This window comes from Halyomorpha halys, unplaced genomic scaffold (genome assembly GCF_000696795.3).
Source record: "Halyomorpha halys isolate HHAL.00 unplaced genomic scaffold, Hhal_1.1 Scaffold708.1, whole genome shotgun sequence".
NCBI lineage: Eukaryota > Metazoa > Arthropoda > Insecta > Hemiptera > Pentatomidae > Halyomorpha > Halyomorpha halys.
The window spans coordinates 496802-524597 of record NW_027113783.1 but is presented as its reverse complement, the minus strand read 5'-3'; the positions used below and the strand labels follow the sequence as shown (position 1 = coordinate 524597).

Below are 27796 nucleotides of genomic sequence, written 5' to 3'. Positions count from 1 at the left end.
AGAAGAGGGAAAGAGGAAGAGGGTAATGAAAGGAGAGCGAGATTAAAAATCTTTCTTGGGACAGGATTCCCCACAAGTAATTAAGTAGAGATTCCACGGTGACTGGGATAGTAGCAGCCATCGCAGCCACTTTCATCGTTTAGACTGATATTTGCTTTCGTAATACCATGATTTGTTCACAGCTAATAGTACTATTATTTATCAGGGCAAGTGCAACAAACTTATACGACGTATATCTGTCACGTGGAATCTCCGCTTTATAATATAAAGTATATGGAAACATACCAAGGAGCATTTATAATATCCGCAACTGTGTAATGTGTGTAAACTTAAGTAAGCCCATGAAAGAGTTTTTTTTATATTGAACTAAAATGATAGCATCATTTCTATTAGAATAATAAATGAAAATTTATAAAACGAATAAAGTTGAGAGAATGTAGTTGAAAATGTAGCTGGTACGAAACTGAATAATGAACTAGATTTCTTACGGCACTCATTCCATTAGGGTGTATAGAATGCTGGAAAGATCAGAAACAGTCTATGACAAACCAAATAAACTATTTAGCCATTCGAATTTATTATGATTTCAGGACAACAGTAAAATTTAATTTAATTTTATTTAAATAAGAAATTTTGGCAATTACTCATAATTTAGTTAACTAGAAGTGTTACGAATATTTGTTTAAGACTAATTGAAGACCAATATCGGTTAGCGAACGAACCATTTGTGATGGAATTGAAGTTCAATAAGGAGGCGGGGCAGCAGTAGTGGCATGGATCGGAGCCAGGATGTTTCTCCGGCCGAAGAAGCTGCCGGCCAGGGTATGTTGTCATTTTCCAACATATGCTAAACATCAAATAAGAAAACTAAATAAAATAGAAAAAGCCATAGGTAATAAAAATAAATAAATTGGAAACGTCTGTCACCTTGGCTTAAGTGAGCGACCGTTAGAACTCAAGGTTATTTTTCAATACTGGCTACTTATACTAATTCTTCATTTGCGTCAACTGCATATTATTTATGCACAGCCACAATTTCCTTTCTCATTTTAGTTCATATCAGCATCAGTGCCATTCAGGATATGGCTTGACTTGGAACAGTGTCTATGTGTGTATTTTGTTATAGTTTCTGTGCTATTTGCTCTGTTTTTAAAGTTCAGAACTTGAACTTGTTTCTTTGATTTTCCTTTTATTACTTCTATTTTGTTATAAGTTTCATCTCTAGTGTTGATGAAAATAATATTAATACATCACCTCATAGATTGTCCTTTGAATATTTTGTTAGGTTTGAGGTTTTATATTTTTTTGTAAGTTTTAAATTACAATAGATATGGACTAATTAATCTTTATCTAACATCATCCCTAAATCATGTCATTATCTATGATGTCATGAAATTTATGTTTGTAGCTTATCGCAGTTCAACCAATAATCAATGACTTATTGACAAGCTGTGTGCTTCCATTTGATAAATCGAGTTTGTTAATTCATTACATCAATATCGTGACAATTGTTCTCAGTAAGTGTTTTTTTTTTCTAATATACCACAAGATTGATGTATATAACAAATTATATTTGATGCCAAGTTATTGTGAATCTACTTGATTCTTAATTAGTCATTGTATGTCAAGTAGGTTGTTGAGTGATGTCAAGTGTTGTTCCATTAAACGATAACAAATGACTCAGATTTTGACTCTAATCTAGTAGTTCTGATGATGAGGGAAAAACCATAAAACATTGATTTATGATGTAAAAATAGTACCTGAAGGAAATTATAAGGAAATAATTTCACCAAATACCAGATATAAATGACTCAAATTTTGACTCCTATCTGGTGATTTTTCCTTATTGCGATCACAGACTTACACGATGTTACAAATATTCAAAAGTTTGAATAAAAGTAAAAGAAAGAATTTGAGAAACTTAGGGCTGAGTGAAACACGTTCTATTGAAGGTGAATATATATTTTTCGTCATGGTACTTTCTCTTGGTAACAATATTGATTAAAAGTACATTTTAAGTAAGATATTTTATGACCATTGAGTACTATTAACTACTAATTTTAAAAAAGCTTTTTATTTGAACCTCTAATATTATGTATTACCTGGATTTTTTATGGTTTAATTTTTGACATAAATTTGATTTTAAACAAATTTAGATGTGATTCTTGATTTATTGGTGGCTGCAATAATTGTTTAGTTTTAAGAGGTCCCTGGGTGGTCAATAGTCAATGAAAGGATATCAGTGACAATATTCAATGGTCGGAACTTTGATCAACAGAGACATATCATTTTTTAAATTATCATTTCTATGTTTTGATTTCATATAGTCAAGAAATACTAGCCTAAATTGTATTTTAAACATTGAACATCAAACATCTGTCTTTCCTTTGAAAAACATTGAACAAGTTAGATTTGTTCATTGAAGTAACATAGGAAACATCCATCAATCAAAATCTTTAATCACACTGATTGTTTAACACAATCTTTTTTTAAGGAAGAAAAAAAAAGTAATTGTTTTTTGTGTGTTGAAGTATAACTTAATTTGTTTTAATTATTATTACTTTTTCATTACATAAGAGTTATGTGTGTAATACAATTATATTTTTTCTATGTTTTTTAACTATATTATGTGTTTTTTTATTCTTATCGGTTTCCTGACAGGTTGCAGTGTTCGGAGATGATGATTACTTGAAATTATTTTATGATTTTTTCCATAGTCCCCAACTTAAATTTTTTTTACCTTCATGGAGATTTTTAATGCACTTCTTTAATTGTAGCAGTGTTAGATTTTAAAGTTGTTAACAGAGCTTAGATTAATGTTATGATTATGGATTATTTGTTTTAAACGATAAATGTTATGGGGCTCAGAAGTGTTTTGTGTTATAACTAACTCTAAACTAAAATTAATTAAAACTACATCATTTGGTTAGTTATGAATTTTATTATTTCTCTTCTTTGTACTGTTTTCCTGTGACTCTATTATTGGCACAGTTGGGAGAAAATTTTTTGAGTGTAGAGAACAGTTAGGCTTTTTACAATCCAAAAATATTTTATCAAAATTTGGAATTTATAAACAATAATATCTGGTTTGTCCATTCACACGATTTTCCTTATCCATATCAATATCTCCACTAATTGTTGATCCAGTAGAGGTTTTATTATTTTTTTTAGTTTGTTTTATTTCAGAATTTAATTATCTCTCCAAAGAGCATCTGAAATGTTCCAGGAGATGTATTGATTTCAAATAAATCAAAATTGACCAGCTTTCCATGAAAACTGAGCAAAATACTTTGAAAAAATTGATACAAACTCCAACAAGTCTTATCTTTGTTAATACTGCTCTAATTAAGAATTATTATTATTATTATTTTTTTTAGATAATTTAGTTTCCTTTTGAATGCCTTTATAAAAATGCCATTTTTCACTCACAAACTGACAATAAATACTCTCTACCTTTAAAACAGATAGATCCCTTGAGTTTTAACCAATGATTCAACAAAAATCTTATCCGATTACAATATTCTCCCTACCTCAGTGGTAAGGAAAGTAAAAAATTGTATGAGTATCTATAAAAAAGTTAAGGAGATTTCTTCATGAACAAAATAATATTACATCTATCCCTTAGATTTTTGATTATAAATGAATGAATGAATGAAAAAATAATTTTATTCTGGGACTTATGTCACCAAAGAATAAATACATGGTTTATATATTATTATTTTTGTCTGGCAAGCATTTAAAAGTTTTCAGTAAGTCAAATAAAATTAAATTGATGAGATCTTGGCTTAACTAATATTTATAATGTTAATCAATGTATGCTTAACTATATTGTTTACAATGATGCGGAGGTTTAGTTATGCAATAAGTGAAGGAATAAAGGAGGTGTTGTTTAAAGGAAAGAATGGATGAGGATTGGTGAATGGAGATGGGGAGAGAGTTCCAGAAGGCGGTTGCACGTATGACAAAGGATTTGCTGTAGAAGGTGGTTCTATAGGAGGGCATATATAAATCAGTCGGTTAGGATCAGGTGTTTAATAAATGAATGGATGAACGAAGAGTGAGGAGATCAAGGATATAGGTAGATTTTTTTATTTTAAGAATTTGGAATACGAAAAGACCAAGGAGGTATTGCCTTCGGGAGGTTGGATAGAGCCACTTTAACTCGGTATACTTGAGAACATACTTGGAAACCCAAAGATAAATCTTACAAAACAATTCATGAGTCTCTTCAGTCTCAACTCTCGACCTGCAGATAGCCCTCCATAGACCAAAATGTTAATTATGTTAAGAAAGCAAAGTTTTTGAAAAGATTGGCAGCCTTATCGTCTGCTTTGGTGGGTTGAACTTTAATCTGTGGCGGACCAGTGGAATGTATCTTGACCTTCCCACTCTCACTAGAATAGCTTGGTAACCTGTTGGATATCACTCCACATTCCAGAAAACAAAAACAAAAATCTTGTACAATAGACTGAGGCTACTTTGTGACAACTTTCCTTGCTTTGGATTAGTATATATTATACTTGGTCTTAATCAAAAGTATAATGAATCAATTGCTTTGTTTTACAATAGAATTACTATTAGGTTATGTTTGATTATTATTATATTTAATTCTTGAGAATGATATTGGAATCACCCTATATGTTACTGAACATATTTTTTAAATTATTTATGTTTTCATTTCAGAAGAAACAGTTCCTGAAGAGACTGATCTATCTGTAAGGGATGTTGTTGATCTCTTGGAAGAGCAAAATGCTATTATCACTGGTATGGTTTCTCTATTTCCATGTTGTGTGAAATTAAGGAAATATTTATGATATTTATATATTAATTGGATGTTTACAGGTGGTAAAACCAAGGAAGGTTATCCCATCATCACACTGCCTGACCTTGCCAATTTTTCAAACCTCCTCGATACAGATTACCAAAAGCTTATGACGTACCTCACATCAGTGCCATCGTTAGTTTTACTTTAATTTCAGATTTTTTAAAAGTTTCATAGAATGAATTATGTTGATTTAAATTACAAATTTATTGAAATAATTTATTATTATGATATACACCATAAATTCAAAATTAACAATTTATTTTAGAATGCATGAAGCTGACTTAGGGTTTGCTCTTGTTATTGATCGAAGAAATGACAAATGGAGTTCAGTCAAAACTACATTACTCAAAATATCAGTAAGTTTTAAACACTAATAATTTCTGAAATTGTGTATTTCTCAGTATATATACTTTAAAAGAGATTTTTTAAATATTTGATTCCCCATTACCAAAGATATCGACCAAAGATTTATATTTATCCAGGTAACAAAAAAAAATTGTCGTCGAAATTGAAAAATTTTACTCGCATTTTAGGTTTTAGACGACAAGGAATGTATTTGGTTCTTTGTCGGTTTGTAGTTAAATTTGTGTTTAGGTGTAATTGATTGAACCATTGATCTGATTTTTATGAAATTTTCAAGAATTTTGTGGATTGGTATCTAGGTAGTTTTTCCCAAATTAGGTAGTTTGTCAGATTCCGACCTCTACTTTCACTTATGTAGGCTTAAACTTATTTTCATTGATGTGATAAATTTTCCTCACACCTTTATGTTTCTTGATGTGATAAAAATGAATATGAACTTTGTTTCACTTCTAAAAAACCTTTAACCGCAGTTCGATAGGTCAGTCTGTCCAAATTGTTTTAGACACAATTCAACTCATTGGATTCAACTCACATTGAAGAACGGTGAGGTTATTATATAAGGACTATTAATACTTTATAAATAATGTATATGTCAACATGATTGATAAAAAAATTATCTCAAAGGAGGAAAAAAATCAACTGATTTGGACCAGTATTAACAATAATTTAGAGGATTTAAAAAAAAAAATCCATGATTTCTCCAGTAGAGAAAGTTATGAACAAGTTTAAAAATTTTTGGCTCTTAGCTAAGAAAGTATACATTTTTTTCACGATTATTATATACCAATTGATTTTTTCATTTTTCATACTTGGATAATGTTATTTGTGTGGCGATTAAATTCCCTACAAAACAAAAAGAAAAAGGTCATTGAATTCAGACTATCATTAGCTCAGATATAGTCTGTTGACCTTTTACCTATATTATTAAAAAAGATGTAGAATTAAGTCAGGTTGCTTTGATTTTCGTTTATTTTTTATTATAACTTGAAAGCTTTACACAGTAGAAAGCTGAATGTCTGCTCTTGATTAATTCTATTCAATTAATATATCTATATCCCAAAATCTGACAATTCTGAAGCAATGCCTGATCTGCTAGTCATAATACGAGGGCTGCCCAGAAAGTAACAGACGTTTTGAAATACACAATTCACAAATTGAAAAACTCAAAGTTTATTATATACTTTTGAAAGATACACTCTTAAGCTATTTTTCTATATAATCGCCATTCAAATTGAGACATTTATCATACCGTGGCACAAGTTTTTCAATACCCTCTCTGTAGAAAATCCTGCCACTTGTGAAATGCGGTCTGTGATTCGGTTTTTGTTGGCTGGAAACAACAGGCCAATTGTAATTTATTGTCAGCTTTGTGATGTTTACTGGCAGGGGATAACGAGTGAAAGCTGAGTGAGGCAATGGTGCAGTGATTTTAAAAATGAACTGTCGGACAGTTCTGTAATCGTGAAACAATGGTTTTCACGAATTTTGTTATTGATGTGCATTACCAGGTCATCAGTCACAAGGCTAGGCCTACCATTGTGGTCCTCGTCGGGAACACTGGTATGGCCATTTTTAAAATCAATGCCTCACTCGGCTTTCACTCGTTATCCCCTGCCTGTAAACATCACAAAGCTGACGATAGATTTCAATTGGCCTGTTGTTTCGAGCCAACTACCCCGAATCGGAGACCGCACTTCACAAATGGCAGGATTTTCTACAGAGAGGGTATTGAAAAACTTGTGCCACGTTATGATAAATGTCTCAATTTGAATGGTGATTATGTAGAAAAATAGCTTAAGAGTGTACCTTTCAAATGTATATTATAAACTTTGAGTTTTTCAATTTGTGAATTGTTTATTTCAAAACGTCTGTTACTTTCTGGATAGGATATAAATTGGTGAAATTTCACAATTGGATATACATGCTACTATTCCTTAAAACATTACTGCATGAAACTTAAAAGTGAAGTTGCAATATGAAACCCATTTTTTACTTTAAGATTGAGTTTAAAGAAACATTTTGAATAGAATTTACCAAAGTAATAATGATTCTTTTTGTGATAGATGATATTGATGTGATCAGCAACCCTTTGGAATAAAGCTCCAGTTATTAAAATGTTTATTTTTCTATTTTTATTCAATATAAAATACAATGCATTTTAAAAATGTTTATGTTAATGTTTCATTAGGTTATGATAGCTCCTTATTGAAACTTTCAATTATATTTTGTTACAGGGATTTTTTCCAGGTCTCATTCATATTGCATATGTTGTGAGGCCTTCTGGATTTTTCCAGAAAGCTATTTCAGAAGTTAGCAATAAGTTTTTTAAAGAAGAATTCAAATTCAAGGTAGTATTTTATTTTTTCTATTAGTAATTTTACTCCTCAGGGCTATTTGATTAGAAATAATCTCTGTGTATATTCCCATTCATCTCCAGATACCACGTTTGATTTTACCATCAAACGGGGTTATTTATATATTCAATTTGTTCATAATTTGTTCTAGTAATTTATAATCCTTTAAAAAATTTAATCCCATTTTTTTAGGGAAAAGATTAAATAAAAACAACCTCTTTTTTTATTATCTCTTTGTTTCTCTTTTTGTTTATATGAATATCACTCAAAATGATGCAAATTATTTAATAATGGTTTATTTTTTAAATAATTATTATGGTATATTTTGAATTATGTATGTCTTGAAACGTAAAACATCAAAGATTGAGCTGATGATACTTTTTCTTGGTTGATTACGGAGTTCTTTTATGAGTTAAACGTGTTGTATGTTTGCCTTTAATTTTTTTTGTATATTTTGAGATAGTGATTCCTAAACATTGAAGATTTTCTTCTATCTTCATAAATTACTGAGATAAAGCCATAGAACACATCAAATTGACCGTCATTTTAAATCAAAAAGGGAGATGGTAGTGATGAGTTCCAAGCATCATTTTTGATTAACCTATTAATTTTTATTTTTTTGGTCAATTACGAAGGTTAATTATTGAAAATAATAAACCAAAATGGAATAAGATAAATGAAATTTGATGAATTGTTTAATCTAAACCCTATTTCGTTCTCTTCATAGAAACCTGGATACTTATTTTACTTTTTTTTTTTTTTAATAATCTTACCTATTAATAAAAGAATTAAAATCTATTTGAGATGACATAATGTATTAAATATAAATATAAACATTATATATTTTATAGATGAAGTTGCTCTTAGATTCAACTGTAAAATATGTATGCCTTATATATTAATTTATGTTTCATTTTCAGGTTATTGTTTGCAGTAATTTGGAAGAGCTTCATCAATTTATAGATAAATCAGAACTTACAAAAGAGCTTGAAGGAACCATGCAATATTCACACCAAAGATGGATCTCGCAAAGGATAGTTAGTATATTATTTTTATTTCATAATTATTTTAATGTTTATTTTTTTTATATAAATATCAAATCAAGCAGCAAGGATAGTTTTCTATCAATTTACAAAGTGATATAAGTACTACAAAGCACTGCTCCTAACTCCTCCTGAAGGTAAGAGTTAGGTTTGAAGAGAATTTATTTTCTGTTCAGTCAGCCATTGGTTGACTTGGTGGACAGTCAGCCTCCATAAAGTGTGTGAAAATGGCTTTCAATGGGTCTGTTTAAAAAATGTTTTGGTTTGGACAAAAACATGCTTTGTCAAAAGACATTTGATATTAGGGTTATTATCCAGTGTTACTTTTTTTTTACCCTTTTGAAAAATTCAGAGGGTTCACTTAAATATAGGTGTTCTATATTAAATTCATTATTGATATTAAAGTTATACTTAATGAAATAGCATTTTTGGTATAAATTTGTAGTTTCAAGTTGCATGGTTTTGGGTTGGAGGATGTACAATTTCTTTATAATTTTGACTGAGGCAGTTTCAACTTAAAATTAATTTACTATATCAGTCGAAGAATTCATATTTGATGATTTAAACAAATTTATAAACTATTTTGAACTATTGAAACATTCCTAAAGGATGAGAAAATAAATATTGATGATTAAAATATACAATTTCATTTTAATATGCCACAATAGAAAGGGTGAAAGTTATTTTACTGAATTTTGTATTTTCTGTGATGCCTTTACTTCAGTGGGTCTGGTTCATTGTAGTACAGTGTGTGAATGCCTTGTTTTCATTATACTTAAAAAACTTTGTATATTATACATATTCATTTCTTTGCTTTATGATATTTTTTTTACAATGTATAAAGTAATGTTTTTTTCAAATGTTGTATTTTTTAAAATTTTAAACTTAGGGTCTGGAAGAGTTCTCTCGGCAAACTAGTTCAGTATCTGGATCCTTGGATAAATTTACCACCCGATTACGGGAAAGTCCTGTTGAGCCTCAAGTTGGGGCTCTTAATTCTGAGACTCAAGACTACCTTGCTCTTAAAGAAGAGATCTTGAGGACTGCCAAGGGTGGAGAAACTCTGCTGGCCCACTTCCGCCTGGAGTCTGGGCCTTCTTCACTAGTCAACATTACTGCAGTCGAGAGGTAAATTTTAAATTTATATTCTTATTCTTTTAGCCAACAGTCAGTCTCTTTTGGAAGTTTTCTGTTTGATCTTTTTAGGAACGGGATTTTGTAGGGTTCACGTTAATTACATAATTCAATTAAATAAGATATCCAAGATTGTTTATTGAATATGTCAGATTAACTTCATGCTTAGTTTATGATGTATTGTGAAGGTTTATAGTTTTTCTTTTTTAGCTGCGTATCATAAGAATCTTAAATGATTAAGAAAATAATATTTTTTTAAACAGAAGTTATTAAACATGTAAGTATCTATTATTTGTAAATTTAAAGACAATTTTTAATCACTGAATCATAGGCTGCTTGTACAACTTGAAGAAACTGAAAGGACTTTTGATGAATTCTGGGCTGAACATTCTTCAAAGTTACGCCAAGCTATTGAAATTCAGCGTTTCAATGCTGACTATAAGCGAACTCAGGTGAATCTATTTTTCCGTGATAAAGTCTAGTTTATTTGCATGACGGTAGAAGTAATCCTTTTGTAATGTATGTGCGTGGAGGGATTAAATAATTTTTTCCCTTAGCCTCTTCTTTTTTGTTTTTTGAAGTGTTGCACATGTTACTATAATCGAACTCAGGTGAATTTATTTTTCTTTGATAAAGTCTAGTTTAGTTGCATGACTGTAGAAGAGATATTTTTGTAATGTATGTGCGTGTAGGAATTAATATAAGTTTTTTCCTTAGCCTCTTCTTTTTGTTCTTTTAAGTGTTGCACATCTTACTAAATTTTCTCCTTTAATAATGACTATAATTACCAATTAATTGATGGGGCTCACCTTTTGTTTGTAATTAACTGAAACTTGAGTGTACTAATAAAGCTGATAGTTTAATTATTAAATCATTATTTCCACCACTGTGCTATAAGTTTTATTATTATGTATTAGTTTACCTTGATTTTCACCTGCTGTTGCATTCCCATCGGACATTTAATTTTGTCATACCTTAGTTTGGATTTCCTGGGTTGGAGTTAATTGAGTTTATTTGAATTTCAACTTCAATTTAAATCACTCCTTTTTTTCATCTCCTGTTGGATACAATGTGAGAGCCTTGGCAATTTTTGCGTTTAGGACTTTCCTTTCTTGTACTTGTGCAAGCCCAAATATTCAGCACAATTGAATTTTCTGTTCCTATCTGCTCTAAAATCAACCACTTTAAATAACACCATATTTGTTTTTTAATGCATGTACCAATTATCATACGTACACCTGATTGTGATTAGTCTGAAGGGTATTTTATATACCAATATAATACCATTTTTCATATATTTCTTTGAGACTTTATATATAGGATATTCCTTTGATATCTTGAAATGTGTTATTTTTGTTCTCCATTTTCCTTACTAAGTCTACTCTAGGAACAGGAATTTCTTTTTAACAAAAACAGATCCTTTTTTTTATGAAGTACTCATTGGTCTTGCTTCGGTGTTAAAAAGCCAGCTCATTGTATTTTATTGTCTTGACTAATCTCCATATCAAAATGGTGGCTAATAATTTTCTGAGGAGGAGAGCGATTGTAGTAATAACATACTCATCCAATGGTTATTCGTAGTCACATTTTACTACTCATCATCATCATCTTTGGCACTACAACTCTTGTAGAGTCAAGGCCTTCTGCAACTTTGTCCCGTCTTCTCTTTGGTTGCCGCTGCTCTCCAATTGTGGATTCCCAAGATGGATCTGGCAACCGCTGCCACTCCATTGATCCATTGGAGTCGGGGTCTTCCCACTCTCCTTGTCCCATAAATTCTTTCGCCCAGGATCATCCTAAGAATCTGATCCTGGGTCATTCTTATTACAAGGCCTGCCCACTGAAGCCAGCCTACTTTACTATTTATTTGCAGACATAATTCTGCGATGTATTTTTGCTTGAATGTCATTATCCGCATTTACTTGCGATCCAAGATAGCTGAACTCCTTCACCCTTTCAAATAGAAATCATCCAGTTATAAAATGTGATGGTTCGTTCACATCTAGTTGTGGGCCTGCATTGGTTTTTGATTCATTAACCTCTAAACCCACTATACCCGCTGCTATTTGGAGACTGATAAAAGCATTATTTAAATCTGTATGGGTTCTTCCAACAATACCTAAATCATCGGTGAAAGCCAAGATCATAGAAGATCTGTTGAATATAGTTCCCCCAACTTGTATTCTGCTGTATAGCTGTAGAAGATGGTATGACTTTTCTTGTTGAAGGCTCCTTGACCTTTCCATCTTATTAGGATTGCAGCTAAGTCCAATTGATAGCGGTCCAATTGTGTTAGAAGCTGATGTAAAGCTTCTGGTCTATAAAGAGATAAAACATTCCATGGTCCTATTGTAATTTCTATTAGGCGAGCATTGAGTCGTTTCTGAATAATCCATCCAGCTTTCCTTGTTGCTGGTTTCTTAATAGTAGGGTGGTAAGGGGAGGGAGTTATCAGCCCAAATTCCGCCCCTGAGTCAGATGGAGGGGCTGCCTTCTCAAAGCACCCTGACCTGATCCTCTGTCTGCAGGGGGAAGGTAGCCCTAGGGTGTGTACTGTTAATGACCTTTGTCTGTATAGTGTGGAAGTGTGTTTACTACCTGTGTGAAGTAAATTTTGTTATGTGAAGAAATCCAGCAAAGTGATTAAGTTTCTGAAATTTTAAATAGTTCTTTGTTTTTGGTATTGTAAGATTTCTACCTGAATTTTAAGTTAAATTAATATTTTTATTTCATTGTTTAGAGCGTTTTAGAAGCTGATCTTAAAGCTGTCTCTGAATCTACAGAGATTGGAGAAACTGTTCAAAGAATGGAATACCTCATCACTGAGTTTACTGCTCTTGAAAAAGCATGTATTGTAAGTATTTGCTACTCTTTATTGAATTATAGTTTGATCAAAGAAAAAAATTTCAATTCTATTATTCCTTGTTAGCGTGATATGGACCAGTGTGATGAAGTGCTGAATTTTGGAAGAAGTTTACTAAGGGGCAGGCATTATTGGCCTCTTGAGTCAGTAACTGTGCGCTGTGAGGAATTGGAGAGAGCATGCTCTGTACTCAAGGAGCGGTTGGCACAAAGGAGTCGCTCTCTAGCCAAATCACACCAATTGCAAATAACAGTTGATCAGGTGAACTTTGCTATGTATTTATCCTCAATTTTACTTAAATTAGTATATGAGTGAGTGAGAAGTCATTGGATACAAGTGAGAATGTCATCATTTTAATAAAACATAGTTTAAACTTGAAACATTTTAGTAACTTTTTTATTGCATTTAAGTTTATTCTGCTATATATTTTGAATATTGATCAGTATACTTTTGAAAAAAAAATTAGTTCCTTATACCAGTTATTAAATATTGATAAGTGTCTGTTGTACCCCTTGGCTTCCTAAGGTAAATGAATAATGGTGATAAACCAGAGAACAGTATGCCAAACAAGAATTTTATTGATATAAACGTACAGCATTTGCTGGTGAAATATTCTTAAGATGCCAATGTAAGAATTATTGAGAATGTGACACTTGCTATGTTGCGGCGATTTAACAGCTGTTCTAAGGCTGATAGGGGATTCTACAACTGCATTTTATTTATTTATCTATATATTTATATTTATATTATGTACATTTCTTAGAATTGTAGTGCTATATATTTAAACCAAGAATTAGATACCATAGACCCTAGATAGCATAGCATGCTATGGTATGCTAGGGGTAATTGTTTGTAATTAATTATTAGATATCTTCTCTAATAGTATCATGTTTACCAATTTATTGGGCTATGATAATGAGGTGGCATGCAGGGATTTTAAATTATAAAGTGAAGTCTGGTTTTCAGTAGGTTATATTTACAACTATTTACAATTGAGGGATAATTATGGTAGCATGAGACCTTGGTAGACCTACTGACTTAAAGTTTAGTTAATATGCTATAAATTGAAAATACCAGCTGAGATCTTTCTTAATCATATTGACTCTAATTTTAATCAATTATGATTGCTATTGCCATTCTAAATACCAACTGAGGAGATTGCACTTAGCTTGATAAGTCTGACGAGTTTAGCGGTGTCAGTAGCTCTTCGCTTCTTGGGGGTCCATGGTCCATGTCTTCAGACCCTCCTCCTATGCCTTAGGTGTGCTTGCTTGCCTGGTTTTTTCTGTACTCCTGACTGTCTGTCTCTTCTACCCCTGGGTCTCTCCCGGACTCCCTCTCTCTGTGTGTCTCCGTTCAGGTTTCCTTTGGACCCCTCTCCTTTCTTTCTCATCATCCCATTCGCTACTTCTGTTTGGGGGAGTGATCATTTCCCTTGGTCGGCTTCTCTTTTGATGTCGCAGATGTCTTTATGGTTCATGCTTATCTGGCCTGGAGCTGAGGAGTATAGGTGTGTCCAGATGTTTGCATAGGGCTGTATCTGACAGTGGCTTGTCTGGCCTAAAAGCCTGGAAGCAAATCAGCCCTGCCGACGCACACATGTTGTTTGAGGAAATACAGCCTACCTGCCTTGGCTGTACTTAACTGTGGCCAGGTTCTTTCTTTATGATGTAGGGTTGTCACCCATAGTACTTGCCCTCCAGGTGCCTAGACCACATATTTTCTCCTACCTGTCAAGTACAGACATATTATAAGGTGCTGAAACGGACACCCCGTTAAATTAAATGCAATTTACTTCCTTTTCTCCGCACTTGTATTTTCAATACATAGCATACTAAATATTGATTGAATTGCTCAATAGCACACGACCACTTAAAGAAGTTTGTTGTATAAAGTAAGTAATTGTTATTCAAACTCACTCTGTTAGACATGGTCTCCTTATTCTAAATTTTCATGGTCTTCATCATCGTGATCAGCCTACACCACTATTCTACCTGGTTACTTAACAAACTTGTAATGAATGATAAAAAGGATGATTTCATGTAAGAATAATCTGAAGCAGTTTTAAGAAGTTCTTATTCTAGCTTGCCTTTATTTCTGGAGCATAAATTCCACAATAGCTCTACACTATCATATGACAATAAATATTTTTTATAAAATTAAAAATCTACTTGCCCTGACTTACCTTACTTTGGTGTTGAATACATTGAATTAAAAGTTATTCTGAGAAATGAATAACTTTTTTATTTCATAGAGTTATTAAAATCCGTTCTTAGGGTCTTAGCAATAGTATTATAGATGTTTAATTTTACTTTTTGCTACCTTTTGGTGTTTTTGTTCTTTTAAACTAACATCTATCCAAATAAAAGAAAGAGATCATTGATGATTAAGGAAAATAAAGATCATCTAGTGACAAGAAGAAGAAGAGTCTGATTTAACAGTCTCAAAATAATTTGATGTTTCCATCTTAACAATGTCTTACATGAGGAAAAATGAAGAAAAATATTCAACATTTTAAGGAAAAATCTTTTTATCCAAAAAAAAAATCAAATAATTAAAAAAATTAAGTAAAACTTGACATACTAAAGAATTGTAATTTTGAGGAAAACTATTAAAAGATTTATTTATGAATTTTCTCTAACTGTATCAATTATATTTGCTTAGTAGTATTATGATGGATACACAGATATAAGGGCTGTTTGTTGAGTTACAGTTTCAATATGTACTGTTAGTTGATTTACAGTTACATTATTATTGATTGTTGAGTTACAGTTTCATTAAAGCTGCTGATAAGCATTTGGTACTGTTACATATTAAATTAGGTGTAGGGTTTATTATAATATTTTGGGTTCTATTTTATGATATTGTAGTAACAATGTGCAGGCTAACAAATGGTGCAGTCATGGAATAGACCTCTTGGGAGCCAAACACCTTGATAACTGTTCTTGTGCCTTCGATGTTGCTCAAGTTTCTTTAGCACAGCTTACAGAATTCACCAAGACAGCAGATCAATTCAATTCTCTCCTTGTTGAATATTCAACTCCTGAAACTAAAGCTCTAGTTTCTCAGGTAATGTTTTCATTAATAAAGATTAATTTTAATTGTTTTTTTATGTACAATGAAGAGTTACTGAATGTAACTTACAATGTATATAATTCAGTTTTGTACCGCATCATATGTAAGTTCATGGTCATAAATGAAAAAATCAAAAATAATTTGAATAAACAAAAAAATATAACAATCATGTCTATCCTCAGGGACAAAGTGCACTTGCTTATCTACTTAAGCACATTGGTGGGTTTTTAGTGAAGTTCATGACTAAAACTTGGCTTCCTACAAGTACATTCCATTTGATTTCATGTGAAAATACAGATAGGTCCTGGCATCAGTGCAATAAACTAAAAAGAGTAATTAATCAGAAGAGTTTTGAATTTCATTTGGTTGTGGAAAACACCCGAGTATTACCTCAAGCTTCATTGCTCATAGAAGTCGATTATTCCTTAGGACAAAGTTTTTTTTTCTGCTTTAAATTAAATTTTTTTTTACTTTCACTTACCTGTTTATTACAATGTAGTAAGGGAAAGAAATACCACCTTGAATACTAAAGAAATTACTGGTTTCAATTGAGCAAGGATCAATTTCAACTTGAACTAGGGTAGTAAGTGAAAGTTATTCTATGCGATGCATGCACTATCCCAAATTTTTTTGTGTGGCATAGAACCTTCACACTTGAACAGTTTAATCAATATAAATGTATATATAGCATACCTCAACAGCATTATAATAAAATATTTAATTTCTATTCTAGGTCTTACAGCGAATAGATGATGTACGAACAATGTGTGACAAACGGGTCATTACCTTGAGGAGATTGGTTGAACGACCTCCAGGTCCAACAGGTCCAGAACCTCCAGCTCCAACAGGGCCTCCTCCTCCACCATCTAGCCATGATTATATCTTTAATAAGATCACTATTCAGAACCATAAAGTAAGTGGCTACTACAGTTTTTGATTCATAGAATACATTCTTATTTTTTTACCCTTATTTCATTATAATTACTGACCGGTAGAATTAGTTATCTCTAGTTAGCGAGTAAGGTATTAAAATAATTTTTTTCAAATTTACTTATGAGAAATTTTTTTTATGAAAGGGATTTTAATTTATATTTGGTTTAGTTCATTGCATTTTTTTTTCCATACCGTCCATTAAGAATAATAACATTATTAGTTCATACATACATAATACGTATGTATGCTAGTTGGTTATCTCCATTGCCTAGTGGCATTATAAGGTGTTGATTGCAGGGTCCAATCAGTACCTATACTACGGTAGTATAGTCTAGCTGTAGCCTATGGCCAATGCCATTGAATAAATAGAACGTAAAGGGACCGTTCCGCTAGTAGTTCATTGCATTTATGTTTAGTTTAATTTAGTTTCTCGATGTCTAAAACATTAAGTGAGATTAATAATTTTTGTTTCTGAGGATTTAATTATTTTTCATTATCTATATGAATACAAAGTTTCCCTACCTTTGGTGGCGGGAATGCAAAATTAGTAATGTTAAGAAAATAAGTAAATCCAAAATGTCTAATCGTATAAAATGTATTCACTCATTTTATAATATGTATGCAGTCCTTAAAAAAATTATTCTTTCTTCAACTTTGTCTTTGTTCTCTATTTCAGGATGAAACTGACAATTCTAGAATGACAAACGGTGTTCTGGAAAAAGAGCAGGAAATTAAGCGAGGTCATGTCCTTGCTGAGCTTCTCGAAACTGAACGGCTATATGTGTCTGAGCTGGGATCTATTGTGGAGGTCAGTATGTTGTTTCATGTTATTACTATAGCTTTTTTTTTTTTTTTTTTTTTTTTTTTTAATTTTATGACTGGGGGTACTTCTTGTGTACCTAACGGCATACCGAAACTCATTTTACAAATAATAGAACTATTCATTTAATTGAACTCAAATTATATAAATGTAATTTACACGTATTTTGTAATTCATAAGTAATCAACCATTTGTAAAATAAAATATGTCACATTGATCACTAAAAACTTTTCTATATGATAGATAGATGTTATACCAGTTCTTTACTAAAGTATTTAATTTCAGGGCTACATGAGAGCCATGGATGATGATGAGTTGAGACATTTGTTGCCCGTTGATGTCCAAGACAAGCGTTACGAACTGTTTGGCAACCTTGAAGAAATATACAAATTTCATGGAGACATTTTCTTACAGGATCTTGAAAACTGTATATCGACAACTGAGCTAGTTGCTCTCTGTTTTACACATAGGGTGTGTTTTCAATCGGTACTTAAGGATTACTTATAACTAAGGCTAGGATGTTCTTGTAATTTTAGCTTTTAGACATCAAGGAATAAGTCCCATTCCATGTCTTTCTGTATTCAAATTTGTGTTTAGGCTTAATCGATGGAACCATTAATCTGATTTTGAAGAAATTTTCATGGCTTGTGTGCCATAAAATTGATAAAATATCAATTTTATCAGATCGATGCTACTTTCACTTACACATGTAGAAACGTATTTTCCTCAAAAAATATGGAAAACTTATAATATCGAAAATGACTTTCTAATTTGGCCCAAATTTAGAGAAAAGTTGAGGATTAATGTAAAGTGGGCTTAATAATTCCTGTTTAGATACATTTTGTTTTGTAGATGTTATGTTTAAACGACGAATTGTTAACCTTGAAATTCAGACAATTGCCTACCTAATGGAATTTAATGTAATTTTTTTTCTCAATAAATGTTACTTTTTTCCCCAATAAATGTTATTTTTTATAAATATAAAATAAAATAAAAGTAGTAACTCATGTAATCATTTCTCGTACTAAATCTTTATTTACACATTTTTAAGTAAATTTCTTTTATTTATTTACTTTTATTTTATACTATTAAAATACTGTTAGTATAATAGGAGTATATGTAAAATGGTTTATTTTTTAACTTCATCTATTTAGCATATGTTTTTTAATAAAGAAACTATTTTTTAAATTAATTTATTCACTTTTTTCCTGAAATATCTAGGTCTTTTGTTTACAAATATTCATTCTTCTAATTACTTTTATTTGTTCTGTTTATTTGCCACTTTTATTTATATTTTTACAAGTGTTAAAATTACAGAGAGATGCATTGCACAAGCTGTATAGTACCTATTGCCAGAACATACCTCGCTCGGAAAGGCTCCGAGAAAGAATTACTGATGACTCATTTTTTAAGGCTTGCCAGACTAGGTTAGGTCACAAGTTACCTCTTGCTGCTTATTTACTCAAGCCAGTACAAAGGATTACAAAATATCAATTGCTCATTAAGGTATGTGCTTATAATTTTCCATATATTTGCTTGAATAGATATCTCATAAGTATTACTTATTTGACTTAGTAATTTCTGGTTCTGCAAGTTTAAATTTTTATACTAAAGTTTCATAAAAGTTGTATAATAATGTCGAGCTGTTATACAATCACACCTTCAATCAATGAATCTTCAGATTATCTGAATGAATAAAAATATATGGAAAAAATAATGTAAATTTTGGCTACAATATAAAGAATAAAATGGCCTGTGTGATTTCTGCCTAGATATAGTCCATTGAGCTTAAAAATTGAACATTTCAGTCATTCATTTGAAAATTGTTTCAAACAGTTAATTATTTACTTTTAGAAAAGTGGAATTTATATCACTGGTTTGTTATAGGGTTTCTAATTTTTTCTTTTGTGTTATCATGGGTCATGTTAGAAAATGTAGTTTCCACTAAACCTGTTGTTGGGGCGAGGGGTGTTTCGTATGTGAAAACCGACCTCTTCCCCAGAGGGTAATGTTCGCTGGTTCGAGATAAAATAAACAAAAAAAATAACGGAGGACCTGAAATAAATATCACATAAAAAAAAATAATTGAGAAAATGAAATAATAAAAAAATAACTTTCCAAGTGATACAAAAATTTAATTAATTAAAATATAAACAAAAAAAATGAACTGTAATGTTGTTACAAAAAAAAAGATAGTGTATCGTGGAGTAAAAGTGATAAACATATTTTGATACATATAAACAAAAAAATCTATTTACACTGGAAATAATAAGTTAATTAAGCAAAAAGAAAATAACTCGAAGGAAGAACATAAAAGTCACTCACAGATGGGCGTGGGGTCGATATGCGCATATCACGACAATATCACACATCTAGAGTTGGTTGACCAGGATGACCGCTGGCGAGCTGGTGAGAGAGAGGTTACCGGGCAACCCGACGACTCCAAAAAACTGTAGACTGAACAGTGGTGACTGCCGGTGAGAGGGTAAAAATGTTCCAAAAGCTCCAACTAACAAGAGTCCACAAAACAATGGCGGTGAAGCGTCCCAGAAGCAATGCGTCACTTTCTACGCCGTGCCAATGCCAACTGACATCGCTCCAGTGCTACCCAAATCTTCACTGCCAACTGCCTCATCCGCGGTTATATAGTAACTGGCGCCACTGCCTTCGGTATTGCTCCGCACGTGTCACACCTCCGCAATTTATTTATAAACACTGAACGTCCTTATATCCCTTATTTTTATTTACAAAATTAAAATTACTTATAGTTAACAAAAATAAATGAATAAACATAACCTTACAACTAACAAAATTAAAAGTCACTTGGAAAGTTGTCAAAACAAAATTAACCTAAACAGAAATCAAAATTTTGGGCTTTAACACCTGTTATGAGATTTAAAAACTTGCTATCATTTTTTACTTGTAACTTATTGATTGAAATTAGAGCAGAATGGTCATCCCAACGACGGTTTAAATCACTGGAAACAAAATGCATAACGTAATATTTATTTATTCCAATTAGATTTTATTTAATGACTTGGGAAACAGATGGCAGCAAACACTAGCCGCTAAAACAATTAATTATATCGACAATATGAAATTGTCTCAACAATTACTGACACTTACCTACTTACTTTACATGCGCAAGCATGCTGTCGATTATATAAAGATATTTTTCTTTACAAAGAAGGATGTTTTTGAAAATATTCTGTATTATATAGGACTTACTTGGATACAGTGATGGCAAGAAGTGGTGTGGAGAATTGCAAGAAGCATTGGATTGCATGCTGGTCGTCTTGAAATGTGTAAATGATAGCATGCATCAAATTGCTATCACTGGCTATCGGGTAATATGTTAATTTTATTAAATTCTTAACTTGAAAAACATTTTATGCTTCTTATTTATAGAAATAAGGAAGATAATTAATTTTATAAGTAATATTCATAACCATTAATCTTTATTATTTTCACTTCAGTTTTTTTTTTTTTGAGATTTTTTAAATTCACGACCAAATCAGGATAAGAGCTATTCTTTTAATCTGTATATAAAGAATGATTTTGTATTAAATAGTAATTCATAATATAAGCAGTTTTATTATATTTTATTGAAAATTAATTATTTATCATGATGAATAATAACTGTTAATTTAATTTAAGGATTAAGTTAAATGATTTGCTTCCTTTTTGAATCATTTATAGATTTTGCAGCAATATTTTAATGTTTTAGTCTCAATATTTTTTTTTCAACCATAAGTATGTTAAAAGAAATCTTAAAAATGTTTTTATAACTCATTACTATACATTATTCTTATTCAATTCATGAAATCTACATTATTAATTTAGAAAATGTTTTTTATCGATAATTTTCAACTCTCCTGTTTATCATACCTCAGGGTGATCTAGCTGCTCTTGGAGAATTGTTAATGCAGGGGAGCTTTTCAGTTTGGAGTGAAAGCAAGAAAGACAGGCTGAAAGAATTGCGCCTCAAGCCACGCTCACGACATATTTTTTTGTACCGAGCAGCTCTGCTCTTTACTAAGCGTACTGCTCTTCACTCTAAAGCTACTTATCATTTCAAACGGATTGTTAAGGTAATAAATTATTAATTTTTTAAATTTCTAACATACATATATATATTTTAATGGAATTGTGATTTAAACAAATTTTTTTTCCTTTTATGTATACAATTTATTTATAAATATCATCATTACTTGAGTACAAACCAAGGCAGTTCATCAAACTAAGACTAAGTAAGCCTATATCAATTTTTCGAAAATCTTTCAATGCCAAAAATAAATGGATGATGTAATATAAATGGGCGCCAAATATAAATGGATAAATGGTGACATGAGTCACCTTAGGTCACTTGTTACACCAGCTGGATAGTCCTTAAATGTATTCAGATATGGAAAACAGAGAGGGAGTGACCCTTATTGCCTTCCTGATATAACACTGGACATAGGGTCCTATTTTTAGCATCATCTGTGGTTTACTCCCATTACTTTTAACCAGTGTGTTACATAAATTATCTGGTTGCCAAAGGAAGGTTGAGATGTCCCCTTATTGTGTTTTAGTTTTAAATTTTTGTTTGGTTTTATTCGTTTTGTTTATTGTTAACCAAATTTGTTGTAGACAAAATTTTTTGCCCTGACATTCAGAATTTTTTTGAAACCGGACAGTAGATCCATTTCTCATGCTGTTGGAAATTTGTTTAAAATTATATAAATTGTGTTGCTTAAAGAAGTTCTTTTTGTTTTCTAATTACAGATGGGTGAAATTGGTCTTACAGAAAGTGTCAAAGGTGACAGTAGACGTTTTGAAATTTGGTCACCTGGAAGGAGTGAAGTTCACACCATCCAGGCCCCCAGTTTACAGGTAAATTTCATCTTTTAGTTCATTGTTGTATAAATGCTTATAATGGCTGTAATAATTTATGTAAATTGTTGAACATATTACATATTTGATATCTATTTTATGTTTTTAACAGGCAAAGGCTGCATGGGTGGATCAGATAAAGGCATTACTCTTGGAGCAGCTAACACAACTCAAGGTTAAACAAGGTGTTAAGCACTCGTAAGTATTTTGTTATTCTTTATTTTTAAAAAGTGTTTAAATTCTATTATATTATAAATATTATTTTATAGTGGATTGAGAGCTATGTCCCTTGACGGTGGCCTAGCCAAAGGCAGAGAAGAAGATGAACTTGCTTCTTCATCTGATTTCTCAAATTCAGATGATGAAGAAACATTTACTAACCAGGTAATTGATTTTGCTTGTTTAAATACTTTGATTATTTCTTTAGTAAAATTGTAAATGGATTCCTAAGCTTTTATTGCTTTTATTATATGTTAAATTTTTATTACACCTTACAATCACAAATTCCTTTCAAAACATTTGTAACTTGTCGCTAAAAGAGCTGACTTCAAAATGATAGCTTTAGTTTCTTATTCTAATTCCAGATTAATAATCATCTTTTATAATTGCCTAGATTAAGGTTTCAGATTTATTTGTAATGTCATTTTATTACAAAACTAAGTTAATTTTTTAGTGTGGTATAGGAGAATTTCAAATTTTAAATGTTACTTGCTGTAACCTTGAATTCTTTGGTTCTATGAGCTCAGAAGAGGTGGCAACGATGGCAAAGAACTAAAATAGAAAAGTATATTAGCTATATAATGAAGTAAAAAACTTTACGAGAGTTATAAAAGTTGATAGAGTTTGTGGGGTAGGCCATTTATCTAGAGTGCAAGCATAATACAGAACTTTTATGGATGGTTAGCTTTTGTAACAAATATCAGGAAACTTGGAGAAAATGATTAGGTAGTGTTTGATGATATTTTTTAGTTAAGACTTTAGTTGCTATTTAAAATAGTAATATTTAAAGAAAGATCCTGAAAAAATAATGATGTCATTTTCTTAAGTTTAATCTTCTAGTACTATATTCTATTTTATTTCTTATGATTACAGGGTAGCCGTTACCGAGTCCTTGCTGATTATACAGCCCTTAGCCATAGTGAGCTGAGTATGAAGGAGGGAGACCTTGTTTCTCTTTTGAAGGTCGGGTGTGCTGGCTGGTGGTACGTCAGGGCATTTGGTAATTATTTGTAAAATTTTTTTCTTGATATACAATGTATTGCTATAATGGTTATATTTCCTATTTTATAATGAGGTAGTTTAGTAGTTACCAGTTAATTTTCTATTATTAAAATGTTGCTGTATTTAATTAATAAACTGAACTTGTTTATAAAACATTGCAGTCGTTATAAAGTAAATGTGATGTAAACATAATGAATAAAGCCTCATGAAAGTGAGTATAGGTTATCGTGTAGATTAATGACCTATTATAGACAGAGTTCTAATTTCCAGATTTATTAAAATTTATTTCTTGAAATAAAAGTTTATCCCTGCAGGCCAGATTATAGCCGACTATGTTTCTGAAAAGAGAATGCTAAGGTGCTAGCTCAAAATCAAGACCTTTAATATATTTTAATTATATTACTTATTTGTTACTATGACTTATTATATATTGTAAAACTTTATAGTGATGTTTGATCTGATACCAGAAGAAGTTATAATTTATATTATATAACATCGCTCTTTTTGCTTCTGTTTCATTTAATTTTGACCATTGTCATAAAATTCAAATTATATTCATATCGAATAAATTTCCAGGTAACACAAGCTATGGACGATCTGATGGCTGGGTTCCTGCTGCTTATCTTGAACTTGCTGCTCGGAAGTCATCACGTAGTTGCCACTCGGTAACAAGTGATACATCATCTCAAAATGATTAAAATTTTCTTCACTTAAAGGTGTGTATAAATTATCTGATCCAAGTATGATGAGCATATTATTTATTTTCTGATATTAATGATAGGAGGCTCTTTCAATATAATTTAACAATTAACTTATGTCTTGTATTTTTAATTTATTTTTCTTTCTGAGGTTATCATCATTAATCTTCCATTGTATTTTCTTTTAGAAATCATCACTGCTCCAACCAAGCATACAATTTTGTATTTGCTATCTGAAAAAGGGTGGTCCATCAATAGTTTCAATATTAACATAATATTTTTAGTTTTAATTTATTGGAAAAAATTGTTTTTAATGTTCATGTACCTCTATAAAGGTCTTTATTTTCCTTGGGTTTCACTCAAAAATTATACTAAATGAAAACTTAAGTTCCTCCTGTTTGAATTATTGTTTTAAACAAAGTTTGTTTGTTAAAGCAGAATTTGATGCTAATGTTTCTCATGAATATAAAAGACATCAAGACTCAAAGAAAGCCATCATATACTCTACCTCTTTTTTTCTCTTGGTTTCTTTGGTCTTCAATAAGTGTTCTAGTGTAAGATTATCACTCACCTATTGGCATTTATTACTTTAAAACAATTAATTACTTAAGAAAGATAGAAAAAAAGTATTGAAGTAGGTGATTTAGATTTTATAAGTTGAGGTAAAAGCATTTCTATATGGTTTTGTATTTAAATTTTCTGTGAACCAATTTTTTTCTCTTAGCAGACCCTTCATTATATCCAGAAAAGCTTGAAAATGTACATAATATTGCACGACAATTTTGTAAGTTTGTAGTATTTGATGAGAAATAAGTTGGGATGCATATTAATGGCAGGATGCATTTTTTTAAAAATTTGTGATAGTGAAACACGAAAAGACTCACGATAAGTAAAAGTAAAGAAGGTTGTTACAAGGGTAGGGTCCGGGGAAGGTCCAGTAAGGGTGTCCCTTATTGGGTAGAAATTTTCTCTTGCCCTCTAATAATATCTTTTGGGTATTGGAATGAAATGTAATTGGTCAGTAAGATACGGAAAAGACTGTACAAACAACTTTTTGAATAGGTTATTTTTTTACTCTTATTTTATTCTTAAATTTTGTGATAATATTCTTGCATGTTTGAAGTTAGATTTCAGATTTATTTTCTAACCAATTTTTTTTATGGAAAGGTATGCACTCGTAATAATATTAGCTGCACTCCTGTTTGTCATGGGTATTGTTTTTTAATGCTTTAAATTGTATTCAAGTAGGTTAAGATAGAGATAGATCTTAAAAAAAAAAAAATTAAATAAGTCCTGAACCATTTAATGGTTAAGTAATAGAAAGATTAAGGTTCATATTAAAACTGTATTATTCTGAATTTTGAAATTAATTTTTTTATCGCTAAATCTTCTATCTCTTTAGTATTTGCAAAATTACAATTATATGGGGAACGTGAAAGTATTGTTAAATTTTATTTTATTTTTTCAAAAATTATAATTACATGTATTGATTAGTTCATAAGAAAATTGATCTCATGATTCACAGATTATGAAGTATTTATTTTAAAATATACTTTATTTTCTTCTATGTGACTGGCTCAGTCTTCAATTTCCGTTTCTCTCTTGTATTTTAATCATCTAATTCAATCGTTGTTAAATCCTGAAAGAATACTTGATCTTTCATATTCGTGAAGTTGTAATTATCTCATAAATATTTTATGGGAAATTATTTACTAAGATGCAAAAAAACAAAAAACACTATTCATTATTTCTTCTTACGATAAGATCAATTAATTATTATTATAATATATAATTAATGTTTCCGCAATTATTTACAATAAATAACAGAGATAATATAAATAAAAACTAGGGAAATAATTAAAACTATAAAATAAATCTGTACCACTACAACAAATGAAGGGTCAGGGGTGCATTACTTTGTAAGGAAGTACTATTAGTAGACCAATGGTTGTACAAGGAGGTGATTTGGTCAGAATCTCGCTTGACCGTCAGATGTTTACCCAATTGAAGGTACCCACAAAACTATAAATTACTAGATTGAATTTAATTGGAGATGTATTTTAACATACTCTTAAGTTTGTTATGTCTTACTTTCAATGAGGTTTTAATGAATTTCTGCAGCATATTTTCATATTCTTCCATTTTAACAATCCTTAATTCATGAAATGCTACTGATAAAATTCCACCAGGTTATATTCATGTTAACAACTTTTCAATAGAAATTTAGATCTGACACACATGATATGTAGATATTAGATGGCCACTCTTAATATAGGTTCAAAACTGTTTTGAAGAATTGGGAAGGAGTGGCTTATTACCCTATTTTCATAAAATTAAAATAAATGCAGTACATTTTGTCCAGTTAAAATTCCTTTGAAACTAAATCACGATTATTATTTATTTTATTCTAGTGAATTATCTATATTTGAAGAAACCATGCTAGTTCAAATATTCTAGTTATAAATAGGTGAAAAGTGATGTCTTTTTTTGGTATTGAGTAGTTACAAAACCAATGAACCAATTTGAATACTTGTATATGTCTGCAGATTATTCCCAAACTATGGCAATATTGCATATTATTTTTTATCCAAAGATTTAAATTTGTTAAACAAATCATTAAAAAAAGTAAGATCTAGTCAAAATCATTGCTAGTCAGTAATTCCGACCTATCCATTAATTTAGTATTGTCATTTAATAAGAAACACTGTCAGTCACTAAGTGTTATGAAATCAAATATCAAGACTAATTTATATTAATTAGTATTTACTAATTGAATAAATAATTTTTTATCTTTTATTATTACATTCCGAGTTCATGAAGGTTCATCTTCATTTTTCTAATATTTAATTTTGGGGTATGTTGAAAGCCCTTAAGCCCTGTGAACACAGAAAGTAATATTTTGCTGCATTAGGTGTTACTTTATTGTTGTGTTAGTCTGTGATCTAGGGACGCGACAGCCGTGCGGGTTGGGGTATAGGCGCAAGAACAAACGGTTCGATTCCCACCTGGGGCAGTTAATATTTATTTTTGGCAGTCCCGAAAAAAGAATCTTGACCCTCCCAACTTGGTTAGTACGCGGCTGCAACTCAGATAGCCATCAGGGGTTAGAAAAACGACCACTATACCCACTTGCCGGACTTGTTCTCTCCCACCAAATACCAGTACCGGTACCAGTAGTCTGTGATCTGGATATATTCTGGACACTACTCTAAAACACTGCCATGGTCCAGTATTTTTCCTTGTTTGTAGGCCAACATTGTCTTTGTAACAAAATTTCAAAAATTGTTTCCATTTAAAATATAAAAAGTTTTAATATCCCTTAAAAGTTATCTAAAGAAACAGGTTAAACAATATTAATAGATAATTTTATTATGATTAGTTTTAGTTGATTTTTTTCCTCATGGATTTAAATTTTATAATTAATTTCACTAATCTTGAATTGAACTGTTTCCTCACCAACATTGTCATTGTGGAATGATAGCATTGCAAGATCCTTAATAGTTATTTCCAATTCAGTTAAAATTCTATTCCATACCTCTGATCTTTTTTCAAGTTCTCCGAATTTATCAGAAAAACATGATATCGCATTTTT

The 27796-nt window shown here is 30.9% G+C and overlaps 1 protein-coding gene across 3 annotated transcripts; it reads left to right on the top strand.

Moving 5' to 3' along the window:
- The first annotated feature begins 761 nt into the window (after window positions 1-761).
- On the top strand, window positions 762-27555 carry LOC106685517 (guanine nucleotide exchange factor DBS). Of its 3 annotated transcripts, none has more exons than XM_067051119.1 (23): window positions 762-822; window positions 4684-4764; window positions 4843-4957; window positions 5091-5181; window positions 7423-7536; window positions 8463-8579; window positions 9475-9713; window positions 10051-10171; window positions 12460-12573; window positions 12649-12843; window positions 15466-15651; window positions 16391-16570; window positions 17267-17398; window positions 17696-17896; window positions 18728-18916; window positions 20632-20757; window positions 21304-21501; window positions 22178-22285; window positions 22398-22483; window positions 22555-22669; window positions 23378-23504; window positions 24083-24222; window positions 24393-27555. In XM_067051119.1, exons 1-22 carry the CDS (start codon window positions 774-776, stop codon window positions 24202-24204), a joined length of 3006 nt encoding a protein of 1001 aa, XP_066907220.1. In that variant the 5' UTR covers window positions 762-773; the 3' UTR covers window positions 24205-24222; window positions 24393-27555. The 3 variants fall into 3 exon arrangements, with proteins under 3 accessions (XP_066907220.1, XP_066907219.1, XP_014283718.1); XM_067051118.1 differs by lacking the exon at window positions 762-822 and adding an exon at window positions 1557-1952; XM_014428232.3 differs by lacking the exon at window positions 762-822 and adding an exon at window positions 1558-1952 and having other exon boundaries at window positions 17696-17881.
- Window positions 27556-27796: the final 241 nt, after the last annotated feature.

What these genes read in the sequence shown, in the direction of transcription:
- LOC106685517 (XM_067051118.1), top strand. Translation starts at nt 1,868, where the DNA reads ATGTTACAAATATTCAAAAGTTTGAATAAAAGTAAAAGAAAGAATTTG. An exon ending in CTGACTATAAGCGAACTCAG is followed by an intron (nt 10,172 to 12,459) that starts GTGAATCTATTT and finishes TTCATTGTTTAG; the next exon opens with AGCGTTTTAGAAGCTGATCT. An exon ending in TCCAGGCCCCCAGTTTACAG is followed by an intron (nt 22,286 to 22,397) that starts GTAAATTTCATC and finishes TGTTTTTAACAG; the next exon opens with GCAAAGGCTGCATGGGTGGA.